Source organism: Dermochelys coriacea, chromosome 9, assembly GCF_009764565.3.
Source record: "Dermochelys coriacea isolate rDerCor1 chromosome 9, rDerCor1.pri.v4, whole genome shotgun sequence".
In the NCBI taxonomy this organism is placed as follows: Eukaryota; Metazoa; Chordata; order Testudines; family Dermochelyidae; genus Dermochelys; species Dermochelys coriacea.
This window is the reverse complement of record NC_050076.1, coordinates 56,020,466-56,038,163: the sequence shown is the minus strand read 5'-3', so window position 1 is coordinate 56,038,163 and position 17,698 is coordinate 56,020,466. Positions and strand designations below refer to the sequence as shown.

The following is a 17,698-nucleotide window of genomic DNA, read 5'->3' as shown; positions in this document are numbered from 1 at the left end:
AATGTTAGCATTTTATTTCTGACTTAAGAGTCCAATGTAACCTGATGACAGTAGGAAATTTTAAGAGTTAAAGGAAAATTCCTGTTCCTTTAATATAGATTAGAAATTTTAAATGGCAAAAAGCCAAATTAAGTACAGTAAACAATGAATGCTGTACAACTTTTCTCTCCTTTAAATTTCTGAGGACATGGTTTTGAGGTCTGTTTAGTGGGTGCTGGTGAAGGCATATGTATGTTGCACCCTGATTAACCACACATAGTCCTTGGATGGGAAGATGTTGAGTGTATTTTTAAAGCTCTCTTTTACTAAATGATTTGTTGAATATACAGAACCAGGCCAAGTTCCAGGTGACTCCTGTGCAACTCTATTGACTTGTGTTATGGGGCTGAACAAGCTGCAACCAGAACAGAAGTTGGCACTGTGTGTGATATAGTATCTGTAAATCATACATATTTTTAATATCCAAAGAGCCTTGTACATAAAGAACCTGCAAAACAGAAGTTTAAAATAATAGGTGCACACAAAAAAAGCATCCAATGCTTTTTCTGGGGTGCCCTTAATTTGAAATAATTCTGGCTTTCAGAGGGACGAAGTCAAAAGGACAAGAGAGGTTCCCGGGGTCGAGGCAGGCGAACATCAGAAGAAGATACTCCAAAGAGGAAAAAACTAAAAGGAGGGTAAGGTCACACCTTTCATGGCTTTGTGGAAAAGCTTTGTAAATTTATAAAATACTAAGTCAAACCTTCCTGGCCCTTTTGATGATACTTCCAGCTGAACAGTTTGTATTCCCAGAGCATTCTTCTACTCAGACTCCATTTTAAATATGTCCTCTCTTCACGCTTTCTCCTGGTACCAGTGTCAAGATATCTTTGAATTATTAAGTTCTCATAGTCTGAGCAAGGAGTTAATATGGCTGGAACAGTATCTGTATCTGAGGTGGCAGGAATGCAGTCTCTCTTGCTTTCTGCAAACATAAAGAAAAGTAAGCTTAGCATTTTTGTGTGTGGCCATTTGTATTAGTTTACACTGAGTTGGCGTGCAGATAATGGTGAACTACTCATTCTGAGGTATATTGTGATGTTGCATCATGCTCCCAGAAATCCTAGGGCATTCTTGGAATCATTTCCTGGTATTCTATATCATAGGGTAGGTATCCTAAATAATCTTGAGTCACCTAATCCAGGACACTGTCAATTTGAATATTTTGAAAGTGATGACAAAAATAATTCCAGTTTCTTATAAAGCATCCTTAAATAGAATTACATGATACCATAAAAATATTATTTTAAAAATTATAAGGCATGTATTGTTCCTGTTAATGTCTGTAATGGTCTTTTCAGCAACTGTTTATATGCAAAATGCTGCCAAATGCATGAATAAATGAACTGGAAAAATAGAGAAATATTACATTCTTTCAGTTGTAGCAATCTTGGCTGTTACTTGAACCAGAGTTCAAAATTTTCTGATAGAAATACGATTTTTAAGCTACTACTGAAAAGGATAGACTCTTGTCACATTCCTGTTGTTTCTAGTTGGTCATCAACTCAATTTTTCTATGCTTATCATTGCTAACTAAGTAGTACTCCCTTTTTTGTATGTATTGTATGCTGCAAATTATTCTTCCATTTCTTTACATTAAACCTCATATAATTTTTTGACCAATGCTCAAAATTATCCAAATCCATTTGTATTTTTAATTAATATATTTCCTAAACCTTCATAATTGATTTTAAGCTTAAGATGTATTTAAAGCTAAATTTTCAAGTGAAACTAGTTATCTATGAAATATTCAGTTTTAAATGAGCAAAAGTAATTTGCTCTCACTGAATATTCAGTAGCATTGTTTCTTCCACAGTTCTGAGTTTGCTGATGCCATCCTGTCTGTTCACCCCTCGGATGTCCTAGACATGCCAGTGGATCCCAATGAGCCCACATATTGCTTGTGCCATCAGGTGTCCTATGGAGAAATGATTGGCTGTGACAATCCCGATGTAAGTGCCCAAGATGAGTTATACCTCGCAAGGGACATAAAATGCAATAAGAAGAGGTTCTTTAAATACATTAGGAGCAAGGGAAAGACAAAGGAAAGTGTAGGTCCTTTGCTTAGCAGGGAAAGGGAACTAATAACTGATGACATCTAGAAAGCTGAGGTGCTTAATGCCTATTTTGCTTTATTCTTCACTAAAAAGGTTAATGATGACAAGATACTCAACATAATTAATATTAGGAGTACTTATGGCACCTTAGAGACTAACAAATTTATTTGAGCATAAGCTTTTGTGGGCTACAGCCCACTTCATCAGATGCATGGAATGGAACATATAGTAAGAAGATATATATACATACAGAAAACATGAAAAGGTGGAAGTTGCCATACCAACTCTAAGAGGCTAATTAATTAAGATGAGCTATTATCAGCAAGAGAAAAAAAAACTTTTGTAGTGATAATCAAAATGGCCCATTTCACACAGTTGACAAGAAGGTGTGAGGATACTTAACATGGGGAAATAGAGTCAATTTGTGTAATGACCCAGGCATCGTAATCTCTATTCAAGCTCAAGTTAACAGTATCTAGTTTGCAAATTAATTCCAGTTCAGCAGTTTCTCACTGGAGTCTGTTTTTGAAGCTTTTCTATTGCAAAATTGCCACCTTTAAGTCTGTTACTGAGTGACCAGAAAGGTTGAAGTGTTCTCCTACTGGTTTTTGAATGTTATGATTTCTGATGTCAGATTTGTATCCATTTATTCTTTTGTATAGAGACTGTCCGGTTTGGCCAATGTACATGGCAGAGGGGCATTGCTGGCACATGATGGCATATATCACATTGGTAGATGTGCAGGTGAACAAGCCCCTGATGGCATGGCTGATGTGATTAGGTCCTATGATGGTGTCACTTGAATATCTATAGTGGATGGGGGAAAGCAGTAGATGTGATATATCTTAATTTTAGTAAGGCTTTTGTACAGTTCCACACGGCATTCTCATAAGCAAACTAAGGATATGTAGTCTAGATGAAAATACTATAAGGTGGGTGCACAACTGGTTGAAAGACCATATTCAAAGAGTAGTTATCAATGGCTTGCTGTCAAATGGGAGGGTGTATCTAATGGGGTCCAGCAGGTGTCCATCCTGGTTAGTTCTCTTCAATATTTTCATTAATGACTTGGGTAATGGAGTGGAGAGTATGCTTATAATATTTGCAGATGACACCAAATTCGGAGGGGGCCTGGGTTCGTAAGCATTTTGGAAGACAGTTTTAAAATTCGAAATGACTTTGACGAATTGGAGAATTGGTTTGAATTCAACAAGATGAAATTTAATAAAGACAAGTGCAAAATACTTCACTTAAGAAGGAAAAATCAAACGCACAACTACAAAATGGGGAATAACTAGCTAGGTGGTAGTACTGCTGAAAAAAATCAGGGGGGTTATAGTGGATAACAAATTGAATATGAGTCAACAGTGTGATGCAGTTGTGAAAAAGGCCAATATTCTGGGCTGTATTAACAATAATTGTAAGACATGGGAGGTAATTGTCACACTCTGCTTGGCACTGGTGAGATCACAGATAGAGTACTGTGTCCCCCACACCTTAGGAAAGATGAAGACAAACTAGAGAGAATCCAGAGGAGAGCAACAAAAATGATAAGAGGTTTAGAAACCCTGGACTATGAGGAACGGTTAAAAAAAACTGGGCATGTTTAGTTTTGAGTAAAGAAGACTGAGGGGGGATCTGATAACAGTCTTCAAATATGTGAAGGGCTGTTAGAAAGAGAATGGAGTTCAATTGTTCTCCATCTCCACTGAAGGTAGGAAAAAAGTAATAGGCTTAATCTGCAGCAAGGGAGATTTAGGTTATATATTAGGAAAAACTTTCTGTCTGTAGAGGTTGTTAAACTCTGGAATAGGTTTCCAAAGGAGGTCATGGAGTCCCCATCATTGGAAGCTTTTAAAAACAAGTTAGACAAACACCTGTCAAGGGTGGTTTAGGTTTACTTAGTCCTGCCATGGTGCGGGGGACTGGACTTTAATTTCTCAAGGGCTCTTTCAGCCCTACATTTCTGTAATTCTATGAATATGGCTTATATTTTTTGAAGGTACACTCTGGATATCTGTTCTTACAGTGTCCTGCACAACTTCACAGCACAAATACATTTGATGAAATAACTTGCATTGGTAGGCTATCCTTTCCTAGTTTTATATGTGCAAAATGCTAAGAGTCTCTCTTCTTTCTTTTTTTCCTGAACTGCAGTGTCCAATTGAGTGGTTTCACTTCGCTTGTGTGGACCTCACCACAAAACCAAAAGGAAAATGGTAAGTAGAATCATAGAATATCATGGTTGGAAGGGACCTCAGGAGGTCATCTAGTCCAACCCCCTGCACAAAGCAGGACCAATCCCCAACTAAATCATCCCAACCAGGACTTTGTCAAGCCTGACCTTAAAAACCTCTAAGGAAGGAGATTCCACCACCTCTCTAGGTAAGCTATTCCAGTGCTTCACCACCCTCCTAGTGAAAAAGTTTTTTCCTAATATCCAACCTAAACCTCCCCCACTGCAACTTGAGACCATTACTCCTCGTTCTGTCATCTGGTAACACTGAGAACGGTCTAGATCCATCCTCTTTGGAACCCTCTTTCAGGTAGTTAAAAGCAGCTATCAAATCCCCCCCTCATTCTTCTCTTCTGCAGACTAAATAATCCCAGTTACCTCAGCATCTCCTCATAAATCATGTGCTCCAGCTGCCTAATCATTTTTGTTGCCCTCTGCTGGACTTTCTCCAATTTTTCACATCTTTCTTGTAGTGTGCGGCTCAAAACTGGACACAGTACTCCAGATGAGGCCTCACCAATGCAAAAAAAGGGGAATAATCACGTCCCTCGATCTGCTGGCAACGCTCCTACATATACATCCCAAAATGCCATTGGCCTTCTTGGCAACAAGGGCACACTGTTGACTCATATCCAGCTTCTCATCCACTGTAACCCCTAGGTCCTTTTCTGCAGAACTGCTGCCTAGCCACTCGGTCCCTAGTTTGTTCCAGTGCATGGGATTCTTCCGTCCTAAGTGCAGGACTCTGCACGTGTCCTTGTTGAACCTAATCAGATTTCCTTTTGACCCACTCTTCTAATTTGTCTAGGTCCCTCTGTATTCTATCCTTACCCTCCAGCGTATCTACCACTCCTCCCAGTTTAGTGTCATCTGTAAACTTGCTGAGGATGCAATCCATGCCAGGTTCCAGATCATTAATGAAGATATTGAACAAAACCGGCCCCAGGACCGACGCTTGAGGCACTCTGCTTGATACCGGCTGCCAACTAGACATGGAGCCATTGATCACTACCCGTTGAGCCCAACGATCTAGCCAGCTTTCTATCCACCTTAGAGTCCATTCATCCAGCCCATACTTCTTTAACTTGCTGGCAAGAATACTGTGGGAGACCATATCAAAAGTCAAGGAATGACACATCCACTGCTTTCCCCTCATCCACAGAGCCAGTTATCTCGTCATAGAAAGTAATTAGGTTAGTCAGGCATGACTTGCCCTTCATGAATCCATGCTGACTGTTCCTGATCACTTTCCTTCCTCTAAGTGCTTCAGAATTGATTCCGTGAGGACCTGCTCCATGATTTTTCCAGGGACTGAGGTGAGGCTGACTGACCTGTAGTTCCCCGGATCCTCCTCCTTCCCTTTTTTAAAGATGGGCATTACATTAGCCTTTTTCCAGTCATCTGGGACCTCCCCCAGTCGTCATGACTTTTTAATGATAATGGCCAATAGCTCTGCAGTCACATCCGCCAACTCCTTTAGCACCCTCGGATGCAGTGCATCCAGTCCAATGGACTTGTGCTCATCCAGTTTTTCTAAATAGTCCTGAATCACTTCTTTCTCCACAGAGAGCTGGTTACCTCCTCCCCGTGCTGTGCTGCCCAGTGCAGCAGTCTGGGAGCTGACCTTGTTCGTGAAGACAAAAAAAAGCATTGAGTATGTTAGCTTTTTCCACATCCTCTGACACTAGGTTGCCTCCCTCATTCAGTAAGAGGCCCACACTTTCCTTGACTTTCTTCTTGTTGCTAACATACCTGAAGAAACCCTTCTTGTTACCCTTAACATCCCTTGCTAGCTGCAACTCCAGGTGTGATTCGGCCTTCCTGATTTCACTCCTGCATGCCTGAGCAATATTTTTATACTCTTCTCTGGTCATTTGTCCAATCTTTCACTTCTTGTAAGCTTCCTTTTTGTGTTTAAGATCAGCAAGGATTTCACTGTTAAGCCAAGCTGGTCGCTTGCCATATTTACTATTCTTTCTACACATTGGGATATTTTGTTCCTGCAACCTCAATAAGGATTCTTTAAAATACAGCCAGCAATCCTGGACTCCTTTCCCCTTCATATTATTCTCCCAGGGGATCCTGCCCATCAGTTCCCTCCGGGAGTCAAACTCTGCTTTTCTGAAGTCCAGGGTCGGTATTCTGCTGCTCTCCTTTCTTCTTTGTGTCAGGATCCTGAACTTGACCATCTCATAGATTATAGATTCATAGATACTAAGGTCAGAAGGGACCATTCTGATCATCTAGTCCGACCTCCTGCACAGCGCAGGCCACAGAATCTCACCCACCCACTCCTACGAAAAACCTCACCTATGTCTGAGCTATTGAAGTCCTCAAATCATGGTTTAAAGACTTCAAGGACCTTTTCCAGGACCTTGCATACTACAGATGTCAAACTAACTGGCCTGTAGTTACCCGGATCACTTTTTTTTCCTTCTTTAAAAATAGGAACTATATTAGCAATTCTCCAATCATTCGGTACTACTCCTGAGTTTACAGATTCATTAAAAATTCTTGCTAATGGGCTTGCAATTTCAGGTGCCAATTCCTTTATTATTCTTGGATGAGGATTATCTGGGCCCCCCGATTTAGTCCCATTAAGCAGTTTCAGTTTCGCTTCTACCTCAGATATGGTAATATCTACCTCCATATCCTCATTCCCATTTGTCATGCTACCATTATCCCTAAGATCCTCTTTAGCCTTATTAAAGACTGAGGCAAAGTATTTGTTTAGATATTGGGCCATGCCTAGATTATCTTTAACCTCCACTCCATCCTCAGTGTTTAGCCGCCCCACTTCTTCTTTCTTTGTTTTCTTCTTATTTATATGGCTATAGAACCTTTTACTATTGGTTTTAATTCCCTTTGCAAGGTCCAACTCTACTCGACTTTTAGCCTGTCTCACTTTATCCCTACATGTTCTGACTTCAGTTAGGTAGCTTTCCTTGCTGATCTCTCCCATCTTCCACTCCCTGTATGCTTTCTGCTTCTTCTTAATCACCTCTCTAAGATGCTTGCTCATCCAGCTTGGTCTACAACTCCTGCCTATAAATTTTTTCCCCTTTCTTGGGATACAGGCTTCCGATAGCTTCTGCAGCTTTGATTTAAAGTAATCCCAGGCCTCCTCTACCTTTAGATCCATAAATTCTTCAGTCTAATCCCCTTCCCTAACTAATTTCCTTAATTTTTGAAAGTCAGCCCTTTTGAAATCAAAAACTCTAGTTGCAGATTTATTTTTGTTAATCCTTCCATTTAGTTTGAACTGAATTAGCTCATGATCACTTGAGCCAAGATTGTTCCCTACAACCATTTCTTCTATGAGGTCCTCGCTACTCACCAAAATTAAATCTAAAATGGCATCCCCTCTAGTCGGTTCAGCAACTACTTGATGAAGGAATCCATCAGCTATCGCATCTAGGAAAATCTGAGCCTTATTATTATTACTAGCACTGGTCCTCCAGTCTATATCTGGGAAGTTAAAGTCTCCCATGATCACGCAGTTTCCATTAGTATTTACTTGATTAAAAACATTAAAAAGGGCTCTATCCATATCCAAATTAGATCCCGGAGGTCTATAGCACATCCCAAGCACTATCGTAGGAGAGGCTTTACTAGTTATCTTCCCCAATGTAATTTTTGCCCAGACGGACTCTGTCTTGTTTCTGTCTTTTCCTAAACAGCACATACCCTTCAATACCTATAGTCCAGTCATGATTACTATTCCACCATGTTTCTGTTATCCCTATAATATGACCTCATGGTCACTGCCTCCCAGGTTCCCATCCACTTTTGCTTCCCCTACTAATTCTTCCCTGTTTGAGAGCAGCAGGTAAAGAAGAGCTCTGCCCCTACTTGGTTCTCCAGCACTTGCACCAGGAAATTGTCCCTACACTTTCCAGAAACTTCCTGGATTGTCTGTGCACTACTGTATTGCTCTCCCAGCAGATATTGGGGTGATTGAAGTCCCCCATGAGAACCAGAATCTGTGATCTAGTAACTTCCGTTAGTTGCCAGAAGAAAGCCTCATCCACCTTATCCCCCTGGTCTGGTGGTCGATAGCAGACTCTCACCACATCATCCTTGTTGCTCACTCTTCTGAACTTAATCCAAAGATTCTCAGGTTTTTCTGCAGTTTCATAATGGAGCTCTGAGCAGTCATACTGTTCTCTTACATACAGTGCGACTCCCCCGACCTTTTCTGCCCTGCCTGTCCTTTCTGAACATATCTATCCATGACAGTACTACAGTCATGTGAGTTATCCCACCAAGTATCTGTTATTCCAATCACATCATAATTCCTTGAGTGTGCCAGGACTTCCAGTTCTCCCTGCTTGTTTCCCAGGGTTCTTGCATTTGTGTTAAGCATTCAAGATAACTCGCTGATTGTCCTGCTTTCTCAGTATGAGGCAGGAGCCCTCCCCTCTTGTGCTCTCCTACTCGTGCTTCCTCCTGGTATCCCACTTCCCCACTTAGCTCAGGGCTTTTGTCTCCTGGTTTTGGAGGCACAGGTTCTGTTTGCTGATTCTCTTCTTGACTGCCTCTCTCCAATCATGAAGAAAAGTAAATTCTGATATCTTAACCAATCTTGGTGCATGAATTTTGCTCTCACTAATATAGAAATCATAGACTCATAGAACTGGAAGGGACCTCGAGGTCATCTAGTCTAGTCCCCTGCACTGGACTAGATGCAGGCTTGTAACATACGTTGTTAGAGAATTGTATTTGTGTGGATGTACACGATACATTAGGAAATGTCTATTCTCATCTCTAAAGGCTGCTTCCATTGAAGTCCATGGCAAAACTCCCATAGATTTTAATAGGCTTAGGCCATGTCTATGCTACCAGCTAAATTGGCACCGCTGTGATCGATGCAGCAGTGTCAATTCAGCAGGTCTGGTGAAGATGCACTAAGTCGATGGGAGAGCACTCTCCCATCAATATCTGTACTCAACCTCACCCAGAGGTGGAAGCTATGTTGCCGAGAGAGCATCTGCCGTGGACATAGCACAGTGTAAACACCACTGTAAGTCAACCTAAGTCACATGGACTTCGGTCACATAACTTACATAATTGAACTAGTGTAACTTAGGTCCACTTACAGTGTTAATGTAGACCAGCCCTTAGAATAAAGCCCTAACAGGATATTTCAGGTTGCAAGCATTTACAAGATATCAGCCTAATCAAAACAGTTTACAAACAAAACATGTATTTGCACAGCTGTATGTACATCACATTCCTGCATGGCATATGTACTACTATATAATTGAGTAGCAACTGCAGTGCTATCGTTAAAATTGAGTGAGTATGTTTGTACTTTCCACCCTGTCTTTGGGAGCTTGTAACTTTTCTGAGATTTTTTTGCTTTGAGCTATTTTTTTCGTGTGTGGTCTCATCTCAAAGAGAAGGGGTAATTTATCTGGTTCATCTATTTTTTAAGAACATACAAGTTATGGCAAGGAGGTGTCTTCACACTTAAAAAAATTCAGTTTTTTTCTGTTCAGATAACTAAAACCAACTTTGTTTTAAAATGAGACTGAGGATCCCCCTTCTGCCACATTCACCCTTCAAACACTACAACTCTTTTGCTAGTTGTTCAAATTTCCTGGATCCATCCCAATGAAATGTCTTTCCCCCATATTTGTGCTCTGTACAGCGTCAACAAAAGGAATTGACGTCCATATAGCTGATTTATTTTCTCTTCCTCCAAATTAGTGAAGAGCTCCCAGGCAAAATATTTATCTGTTGAAGCTTAATATTATGCTTTTCTGTCCTAGGTTCTGTCCCCGTTGTGTTCAGGAAAGGAAGAAAAAGAAGTAAGAAAGGGGAATGTACATCAAATCCAGAAGAAGAGTTTAATATATTCTTTCTTACATGTTGCAATATTATCTTTTAGTTTTTGACCTATCTTCCTTCTTGTTTTGATTTGATATTTAATTGTCCAACAGCCAGTTGTAATTCTTATTTAAAAAGAAGGTGACAACTTGGTGAGGGAGGGTAGGATTTTTGAGAAAGTTGCCACAGGGATTTTATTTAAGTTATTTTCACACAGCACTGATAGCTGTTACTATGAAATACTTAGAGCAGCCCACAGCTGGAATTTTTGCTAATGCATTGGAATCTATGAATCTGCCTAAGGCATTTCAGGGGAATGAGAAAGCTGCATTTTCAGCATGGTGGATTGCCACTACCTAAATAATGTAGGCAAGAAGTTATGCATAATGTATATGAAGGATCTCTATAAAACTGCAGCCTGCATGAAGTACATTCATATATTTAGGAGTGAAGTCCATTTTTTGTGTTTGTACAGTCCTGTAGCACTGAAGGCAACATGCAGACCAGTGAACTATTTCCAGTGTCTTATTTCCCCAAAGCAAAGCATTGTAAGTAATTTTGGTGAAGCATGCTCTGTGTATCTGAAGTTGCACATCTCTTCTTATTGGGAATTTTTCTGTTTAATTTTGCATTGCTGCCTTGGACTTGATCCGGCTCCCACATCGAGACCCCTCTTTTGAATTCCTTTCTCCTCTCATAAACATTTGTCCATTCTGGAGGAAAATCATTTTTAAGTAGCAAGAGATCTGCCCTGGTTTGTGTCCATAGTGACAGCGGTAGCAAGAGAGAGTGCAGACCTTCCTGCCCATATCCCATTTCTCTAAAAATGCCTTAAGTTCTTTACAGTGAAGTCAAAAACCTAGTGTGGTATTATGAAGATAGTAGGGTCAGATTTACTCATGAAATAAAATTAAGGTCTGTTTACATTACTTATATCTCTATGTTGCACTTTGGTAAATAATCAGGAAAACAAGTTTTAGGAGGAGAATAATATAGTAATAAGATACAGATTCTTGTGATGGTGCAGCAAACCTTAGATGAAGTCATTAACTTTAATCCTATTGCAGTTTTTCTGATATTAATCAGCATCTATCATGAACCACTGCTAATAAAACAGAAGTCCACACAGCAGGAATGTTTTAAAAGGGACATCTTGCTTGTTTGGTGAGAAATCTGCATGGTTTTGATTTGAGTTGCCTTTCAGGTTGACAGATAAAATGTGAATCTTGCTGTTATTAAAGTCTCATACCCTACAGTGGAAGGAAGACAGAAATCCAAGAGGAGGAAAAGAAAATATTACACACAAGTCCTTTATTCTCTTCCCCTCCTCCCTGACCTCTCACCCAATACTGAGCTATGCTTGGTGTAGAAACTAAGAAGAGAGGTAAAGATGGGTTTGTTGCTTTTGTACTTCCCATATTCTGGGATTCCACTACCTATGACCACAAGTGGCTGTAATGGTGTAGCCCACTGTATAGACCATTGGAGTATCAGAAAAGGGCTACAATATAACAGAATCAGGCCCACAGTGTTACAACAAAGCAGAACAATTAATTCAAAAGACAGACTTATATAGCACAATTCTAGCTGAAAAAACAAACAAGATAGTCTTTCTCTTACAGGAGGACCACTGAATGGTGCCCTTTGTGTACATTTTGTGATTTAAGAATATAAAACACAACTGCTGACTCTCCTTTCTTGCAGTCACACTATTTGCGTTTGGCTTTGTAGGAGATAGCAGTTAAACAAAAATGTCATAGAAAACCCCTCTTGGTATCAGTGTAGTTATCTGTGAATATATTTTGATTGTCACATCAGCTATGGAAAAAAGTGTCTCTGGAGTTCTGTATTTTAAAATGTGATGTACATATCCCTGTTATATCACATCACTCCATATGGTGTATATGAAGTTTTCATGTTCACAGGACTATGTTTTTTGCCATTTTAAAACACACACACAGCCAAAAATATGTGCATAGAACTTAGCAACAGATTGTTGGAGGGAAGTGGGGAGAAAGCACAATTGCACAAAGCCAGATCTGGGAACATAGGCAGCCCTTTTTTGTTTCTCATCGCAGAATATAAGAAGTGGCTCTGCCTCTTGTCTGGAGAGTAAACTTTTCGCAAATCAGCATGTAGTTCAGTAGCCAGTGAATACACCCATACCTCATTATCCTGTTACACTGGATTACAAGTAGGAGTGTCACTGTCTTGAAGATTGTAATATTGATGAAGACTCAGGCTCCATTTCCCCATCCATCTAATGATACAATATTGTAGACAGCGCTTATTTAAAAAAAATACTTTGTGAAATAACTACCATAGATTGTAATTGTTTGGTTAAACTGATTCTCAAAAGCCAACACATCTCTTTGGAGGTGTTGCTGCATAACCAAGCAGTTACAGATCTATCAATGCAAAGTTGATTACCATAAATTTAGAGAGAATTTCCTAGAGCAGCAAATTATTTAGTGATTCTTGTCTGAGTGGCTGTAGCCTGAAAGAATGAATACTTTCTATTTTAACCAAGGAAGCTAAAGACCTAGAGCTAGCACTATGTTATCAGTCCTAAGAATGAAAGGTATCTATGGGGACCACAAACACTAGGTGAGATGACAGATGTACTTTGCAGCACAACCTCTCAAATGTTTCAGATCATCTGAGTTGGAACAGAGTTTGAGCAATAAAGCTATCCCATATGGAACACACCCTAACAGAGGTTCTAAAAGTTAGTTATCACAGACTTAATAGTATCTGTTTGCCCATTCATTTCTGATTTAGGGTTTTTTGCTCCTCTTTAGACAGGAAGATCAGTAGCCTTGATTTTGGTCATTAAAGAATTTTAAAGTCCTGTATTTTGAATGTGCAGTGTTAAATATACATTACTTTTGTGGAGAGGGATCGACAGAACTATGAGAGATTTAAAAGGAATGTTCCTCTAAAGATTATCAAGAAAAGCTTTTTCAGACACCTGTATATTTTGTGGTGGTCAGCTTTATCACAGTTCATCCAAATTGGAGATGATGTAACTTTAACCTGAATGTTATGTTTTATTCTCAAAGGAATTAGATATGTTCCCTTCGTAAATGGAAGAGAATATTATAAATCTTTTTATTAAAAAATGTAAAAATGTATAGCAGTATTTTTGGATTATGTTATAGATAATGGATATATTGTTATAAATAAAGTATTTTTGGGAATAAAAGTCTGAAATCACATTGTTTCAGGGTTCCCGGCTAGAGCTTCAAATCCCTGCACAAAGGGAACGTACATAGATACTGACATAAATAATGGGATGGATGTATATATATCTCAAACTCACATCTCGGTCCCAAGGCTAATGACTATTATTAGCTCTGTTAACTTTGAATTTAACAAAGGGTTTTATGGCAGGAGGGGGACCCATTTCATATACTTAAAACCTGGGTGGCAAGTTCTCTAAATCTTACCCATTCTCCGCATGGTGGTGATGGAGTGAGGGTTATACTGCTACTCACTGGCTCCAACTGATATAGCCAATGTGCTGCCAGTCCCAGTTAAGCAATGTCTCTGTGTCTGCTGCACTTGCTTTAGAGGCTAGTAGTATAGGGTTGCCACTGGTCCAGGTTTTCCCAAGATTGATTCTATTTCTGAGGTGGCTGTCCTGGGGAATCTTGTAAGGGTTCTCCATATACACTGCCAGCTGTCCAGTATTATCAGCTCAGGATCATCCTGGATGTCCTGGGCTTTTTTTTTGTACCTTAGAGGCGGCAACCCAAAGTGATGCTGCCAATGTTCAAACTTAAAATATACACGCCTTGTGCAACAACGTTTGGCTCTCCCCATGCTCATACCTCTTGCCAGCGATTTTATGGTGCCTGTTCGAGGATAGGGACTGCAGCGTCTGTGAGTGAGGCCTTTTAATCAAGTAGTTACTTACTTCTTTCTGTCTCCTTTGTCAGGTCATGGTACTTTGTGGGGACATTAGATATAAACTACCCCAAATAAATTTTCAAAGTGCAAGGTAAGTATAATATGGTACCAAGTCAAAACAGTAGCATTTTGTGCGTGTCAATAACTAAAAGTGCAAAGCAGAGGAGAATCAGGCCCATCTGACCCAATGCTATCCACTATGCCTGTAATGACTGCGTTTGGAGGGGGGTACTGGCTGGATGCTGCTTTTTGAGCAGGCGATCAGATGAAATTCTGAAGCCTGAAATCAGGCGGACTCTTGGTATGTTTTTTGGCTGGGCTTGATTTGGTGTAAACCAGTGTATTTGTGGAGAAACTCTGAGTGACTGGATCACAGAGGTAGGGAGCAGGGGAGTTGGGAAGGAGCCTAGCATTTTTTTGGGGGTTGAAAGGGAAGCAGCAATGGGATATGGGAAAGGGAACTGACCTATATAAATACAGTGTTTGTAATATTAAAAAGAAAAGGAGTACTTGTGGCACCTTAGAGACTAAAATTTATTTGAGCATAAGCTTTTATTTGAGCATAAGCTGTAGCTCACGAAAGCTTATGCTCAAATAAATTTGTTAGTTTCTAAGGTGCCACAAGTACTCCTTTTCTTTCTGTGAATACAGACTAACACTGCTGCTACTCTGAAACCTGTAATATTAAAGCCTACTAGAAGAAAAATCCACATCCAAAAAAGTAGTAGTATTTAAGTCCTCAGAGTGTCATAGAAACCAGAAAGAGACTCAATCCATGGGGCTTACACTATAAATAGCTAAATAGAACAAATGCATAATAAATCAAAATGTTGATGAATGTACTACAGTTCAAATCTTTGAAAGCACAGTGGTTCTCCCATAGCCGAAGAAAAGTTCTCTCATAGGGCGTCAAGAAGACTTCAGTACATTGATGACTTCATGTTGGGGGACACAACGATGCAAACACACTATAATTTTCATAACTATACATGCAAATCAGATTTCACTTGTACAGAATCAATGAGGATGTTAGTAAAGGGAAATACAAGGTTTTTAAATTGATCCTTTAAGTATCAATGGTGCAATCCCTTGCAGGGTTGTGTTTTGGGTTTTTTGGGCAATGTTTTGGGTTTTTTTAGTTTATACTGACTTGTGCATCACACCAATTGTTTATCACACACTAAATTATTATAGGCAGGGCTGTTGGCACCACCTATTACATAGGTTGCCTGACACTTCTCATTCAAAGACAGACCCCGTTTTCAGTTATTTATGACTTTTGCAAATTTAATCCATTTGGCCTAGAATTTTCCACACTGGGTGTCTGCCTCACTCTAAATGGGTTTTGTTTTGTTTTTTTAAATTTTAGCCAAAGCAGCCATTTCCGAGAATGAGGCTATGGAATAATGTTTTGCCTATGTTAAAAAATGCTGTTGACCTTTTGAGCAGGGATTTGAAATTAGGCAGGGACATGGCCCTTTGTCAGGTGAGTGCCCCTCCGCGCCCCTCCAACCACCTGCCCCTAACCCTGAGCCCTCTCCCATGCACCCAAACTGCTGCAGCTGGTCCCCAGCACCAGCAGAAGACACAGAAAGTCACAGAATCCATGACAGACTCACAGCCTTACTTATAATCACTTAAAATTTACTTCTTATAGTTAATAAACTTGTTTTTGTTTATTCCAAAACCCAGTTTGTGCAATTCATATGGGGGTGGGGGGGCAAAAAGCTGGCATATCTCCCTCCACATTCAGGGAGGGGGCAATTTTTATGAGCATACGTTGTACAGATTTCTCTATACAGTGCAAAACATTGCTGACACACACTGAGCTTCATACGCATCAGAGACTGCAGCAGTAACTCAAGACAGGTTTCACGCTGTCACAGGGAGACTGCATCTTGCCAGAGCCCATGGCCCTCCTGCTGCCCAAGCACTCTTGGCTCACCACAAGCATTTTGACAGGAAATACCAAGCAGTAATAACAACAGCAATAATACAAGTGTGTGTGCATGTGTGCAAATTGTGTGTGTGTGTGTGTGTATTGTGTGTGAGAGAGAGCCAGGGCGTGTGAGAGAGACATGTTAATTACAGCCCTGCCCAATTCTTGGGGAAGGCACACACCCAGTTGGATTTTAGGGCATTGTTTATTAGGTAGCCATCTTGGTCTGGATAAGAACAAGGTGATCGCCATATTGTGACAGTTTCTTGTTCCCCTATACTGGGCAAAAGGTGGGAAAGTGAAAAGACAGGGAATCAGTTATTGCTAAGTAACCGGTTTTTATATTTAAAGAAATGAAGGGAGGGGCCAGGAGCTCTTGAACGCTGGAATCTTTGGGGCTCAGGTGTCAAAAAGCTCTCTCTCTCTCTGTGGTGTGGTATACCTTCCACATTGGCTACTGCAGGCCAATAACCACTTGCTGAACAAAATTGTTGTCTTGGGGTTTATTAGTTATTTTCTTTTGGGGAGCAGACGTGCATTCTCGGACTAGATCCGGTTAATTAGATCTGACACTCACCCATAGACGACGCAAAGAGGGATAGGGTGGGTCTGAGATAGGGTTACTTACCTGTCTTCGACACCTGTGATCCACTGTTGGTATCCATTGCTGATCTCACCAGTCCGGATTCTGCAGCCTCGCCACCAGCAGTACCCAAAGGAGGTAGAAAAACATTTTTGCTTTATTGAGTGTGTGTGCGCATGTGTATGTTTATATTCCAAATCTCCAGTGTCCTTAATCCATCCCCCTCCCCTTCCTTCCTTCTCTTTAGTAAATAAAGTGTTGTTGTGAGTTAATATCAATCTGGTTTCTTTTATTCCAGCTCTGATAAATGGGCTTAAGGCGGGACCTAGCAGGAGGTATATTATAAGGCTCCCCAAAGTCTTCTGGTCAGATAGACTGTAAAAAATCCTTACAGAGAGAGAGAGAGACTCTGTGTGTTTGTGTGTGACTGTGTGTTGGGGGACTGTGTGACAGAGTGTGTGCTGGGGAGTGTGAGACTGTATGTGTGTGACAATCTGTATTGGGGGACTGTAACTCGTGAGAGGCAGTGTATGTGGGTATGAGAGCCAATCTGTGTGCGTTAGGGAAGTGTGAGAGACAGTGAGTGCACTATCTCTTTAAGTCCCCCCATTTCTCCCTCCTCCCCCCTCCTCCCTGACTCACATGGAAGTTTCGCTCCTCCTGTCCTGGCTCTGGCCTGGGCCCTGCCAGAGACCGAGTGGTGCTGCAGGCAGGGTCCAGAGAGAAACTCCACTCCGGGCAGTGGTGGGCCCGGGCTGTGCCGCTCTGGGCTCCCCGAGGCTGGATCAGCAAAGCCAGAGGCTGGAGTTCTCAGCCAGCTGGCTGAGGAGTGTGGGAGGGAGGGGGCAGGGTTACGGTCGGGGAGAAACCCCCAGCGCGGGGGAGGGGCCAGAGAAAAGAGGATTCCAGCTGCGGCCAGCGAGGGGAATGGTGCCCCAAATTTTCGGGTGCACTACGCAGCCATGTGTGCCTAGGGACAGTCCTGTATGTACGTGAGTGCTGGGTGAACCATAGAAGATTAGGATTGGAAGAGACCTCAGGAGGTCATCTAGTCCAACCCCCTGCTCAAAGCAGGACCAGCACCAACTAAATCATCCCAT

The 17,698-nt window shown here is 41.0% G+C and overlaps 1 protein-coding gene and 1 long non-coding RNA gene across 4 annotated transcripts in view; one reads left to right on the top strand and one right to left on the bottom strand.

The window, feature by feature from the left end:
* Window positions 1-13,369, top strand: part of ING5 (inhibitor of growth family member 5) — a 45,736-nt gene extending 32,367 nt beyond the window's left edge. For 2 of the 3 annotated variants that reach the window (XM_043492426.1, XM_038417207.2), the window contains 4 exons: window positions 584-677; window positions 1,856-1,991; window positions 4,254-4,315; window positions 10,107-13,369. In XM_043492426.1, coding sequence (XP_043348361.1) covers window positions 584-677; window positions 1,856-1,991; window positions 4,254-4,315; window positions 10,107-10,149 — 335 coding nt within the window. In that variant the 3' untranslated portion in view covers window positions 10,150-13,369. The remainder of the gene's footprint in view (window positions 1-583; window positions 678-1,855; window positions 1,992-4,253; window positions 4,316-10,106) is intronic. The other variant, XM_043492427.1, reaches the window with a different exon arrangement.
* On the bottom strand, window positions 88-17,698 carry LOC122455801. The gene is made up of 2 exons (XR_006274275.1): window positions 16,644-17,698; window positions 88-964 (listed from the first exon to the last, which is right to left on the bottom strand). It is a non-coding gene; the product is annotated as an uncharacterized LOC122455801 (long non-coding RNA).